The 3,025-nt window shown below is 51.1% G+C and overlaps 1 protein-coding gene across 1 annotated transcript; it reads left to right on the forward strand.

The window, feature by feature from the left end:
• The first annotated feature begins 552 nt into the window (after window positions 1-552).
• On the forward strand, window positions 553-2,658 carry LOC135587183 (cytochrome P450 78A5-like). The gene is made up of 2 exons (XM_065078292.1): window positions 553-1,585; window positions 1,873-2,658. The coding sequence occupies exons 1-2, from the start codon at window positions 659-661 to the stop codon at window positions 2,470-2,472; spliced, it is 1,527 nt and encodes a 508-aa protein (XP_064934364.1). The 5' UTR covers window positions 553-658; the 3' UTR covers window positions 2,473-2,658.
• Window positions 2,659-3,025: the final 367 nt, after the last annotated feature.

Below are 3,025 nucleotides of genomic sequence, written 5' to 3' on the forward strand. Positions count from 1 at the left end.
CGCGATCCGATAGCACCTGTGGGACCCAAGGCGTCCGTTGCGATGGCACCGTTACGAGCTGGGATGCCGCCGCCTAGGGCCGCGTGAACAGTGGACTGACAGGCGGCGCCGCCGACCGCCGCCTGCACGTCCTCGGGCCCCGCGACCCCGGATCGCGCGCAGCTGCTCTGCACGTGCCGACTCCTCCGAAGCCTCCCCTGTTGCGCCACGTCGCACCCCCCGCCCCTCAGGACAGTTGCCATGTGGCTCATCCAACGTCTGCTTGAGCGTTTGCATATTAATCATATGCGACTCACGTCAGTTATGTCTCCCATAAAAGTGAGCGGACGCTTCAGGAATCCGCCTTTTCATATACCTTTTAAAAATAATAATGATATTAATGAGATCAATATAAGATTAAAAATAATCTTACATATATATTTCTAAGGATATGTGCATTTATTTATTTTTAAATAAAGAAAAATCTCCACAGACCTCATGACTATTTAACCGCCCCCGCTCTCATGCCATTCATCCCTCGCCCTGTCTCCTTCGCTCTTCCTAAACCCTCAGAAAACCTTCCTCCCTTCATCTCATCTTCTTTCCTTCCTCCAAAGATCGCACCTTTTCGCCTCCTCGCCCCTGAATCTGCCATCAAGACCGCTTCTTGACGCTGCCGATGTCGTCGCCCTGGGTGGACGCTTCCTCCCTCCTCCTTTTTCTCCCTAAAACCGCGTTTTCCCCGATCCTCGCAGTGGCCCTCATTGCCTTCTCCGTCCTATGGTTCTGCCCCGGCGGGCTTGCGTGGGCCCTCTCCAGGGCTCATTCATGCACCATCCGCGGCCCCTCCGGTTTCGTCCTCGCTCTCGCCGGCACCGCTTCCCACCGGGTGCTCAAGAGGCTTGCTGACACGCTAGAAGCCTTGGACTTGATGGCCTTCTCGGTGGGATTCACCCGGTTCGTCGTGGCGAGCCGTCCCGAGACGGCGAAGGAGATCCTCAACAGCTCGGCCTTCGCCGACCGCCCGATCAAAGAGTCCGCCTACGGGCTCCTCTTCCATCGCGCCATGGGGTTCGCTCCGTTCGGCGATTACTGGAGGAATCTGAGGAGGATCTCCGCCACCTACTTGTTTAGCCCTCGCCGTATCGCCGCGTTTGGCGAGCGCCGGAGGGACATCGGCCAGCAAATGCTGGCGGACGTCCAGGACCATATGGCCATGAATGGCGTGGTGGAGATGAAGAAAGTCCTGCACTTTGCGTCTCTGAACAACGTCATGATCAGCGTTTTCGGGAAAAGATTTGATTACTCCAAGGGTGAGGGGTTGGAGCTGGAGTCCCTGGTCAAGGAAGGGTACGAGCTACTTGGCGTCTTCAATTGGGCTGATCACTTTCCTTTGTTAGGGTGGTTGGACTTGCAAGGGGTGAGGAAGAGGTGCAGGGCTTTAGTGAAGAGGGTAAACGCCTTCGTCGGGAGCATCATGGAAGAGCACAGGAAGAGGAGAGTTTGTGGTGATGTGGTGGATGGCGAGGGTGACTTTGTGGATGTCCTCCTTGGCATGGAAGAGGAGGAGAAGCTTTCTGACGCCGACATGGTTGCTGTTCTCTGGGTAACAACCTTTACTACTGCACTATGCTTTGTGTTTGCTTGGTTGTCATAACTGATCGCCGTGACTGCTTTTTTCCCTCGTTCTGTTCCTTTTGCTATTCTAAGAGAAATAGTTATTGCACTGCAAGGATTCATAAATGAATGCGTTAGAATAGTTTCTGTCACACAATTCTAAGAACGGCACTCAGAATCTTGTCTGCTCCCTGCTGTCTAAGCGATAGTCGAGGTTTTCTTGTACTGTAGCAATCACTGCTTTCCATGAACCCTTCCGACTTTTACTCCTTGCAGGAAATGATCTTTAGAGGAACTGACACAGTAGCCATCCTCTTGGAGTGGATAATGGCCAGAATGGTTCTGCACCCAGACATCCAATCCAAAGCGCAATCCGAAATCGATGAAATCGTGGGAGTATCCCGTTCTGTTTGTGATGCTGATGTCGCGAGCCTTCCGTACCTCCACGCCATCGTGAAAGAATCTCTCAGGCTGCACCCACCTGGTCCGCTCCTCTCCTGGGCTCGCCTTGCGGTACACGATGTCCACGTCGGGGATCACTTCATCCCCGCCGGCACCACCGCGATGGTGAACATGTGGGCGATAACTCACGATGAATCCATCTGGGCGGAGCCTAATGAGTTCATTCCGGAGCGTTTCATCAGGGAGGACGTCAGCGTTCTGGGCTCCGACCTGAGGTTAGCGCCATTCGGTGCAGGGAGGAGGGTTTGCCCAGGGAAGGCCATGGGATTAGCTACTGTTCATCTTTGGCTGGCTCAGCTGCTTCAGAGCTACAAATGGGTGCCAACAGAGGGTGGTGTGGATCTGTCGGAGTGCTTGAAGATGTCACTTGAGATGGAGAAGCCTTTGGCCTGCAAAGCTGTTCCAAGGTGGTGAATGGGCACGAGGTGCTTTAAAGGTTACATATAAGAGTCTCTAACTAGCTCATATAGTAGTGTTTAGAGAATGGAGATCATTTTGGCCTCAATATCTCCATCGCTGTGTGACTTGTTGGGTAGGCTTGTTCTATGTAGTTGATCTCTGCAACTCTCTATAAGTGTCGCTGTTATTTATAATGCTTAGTTCTAGTACATGAATTATAGGCGAAATATTAATGCCACTGCTTTGTTTTTGTGCAAGTGTTTTCGTGTCTTCTGATTGTTTTTGTTGCTGCTGATCGCATGTTGTTGTAAGCATAAAGTCTATAATTATGTTATATCGCATGTTGTTTCTCTTGCAATGTGGCTAGTGGAATGTACATGCAATGATAGGATTAGTGGTTTCACTATAGCTTCTTGGTGGAGTATCTTGTAAAGAGATTTGTGTTTTGTGCATATGCTATCAGGAATTAATTACTTTCTGCAGTCTTTGGTTTATACTACTCTTGTTTTCTCCAGTGATCTTACGCTGCATAATCCGAGCATGTGTTGCCATGGATTTAAGCTTCCTG

This window comes from Musa acuminata, chromosome BXJ1-1 (assembly GCF_036884655.1).
Source record: "Musa acuminata AAA Group cultivar baxijiao chromosome BXJ1-1, Cavendish_Baxijiao_AAA, whole genome shotgun sequence".
Lineage (NCBI taxonomy): Eukaryota > Viridiplantae > Streptophyta > Magnoliopsida > Zingiberales > Musaceae > Musa > Musa acuminata.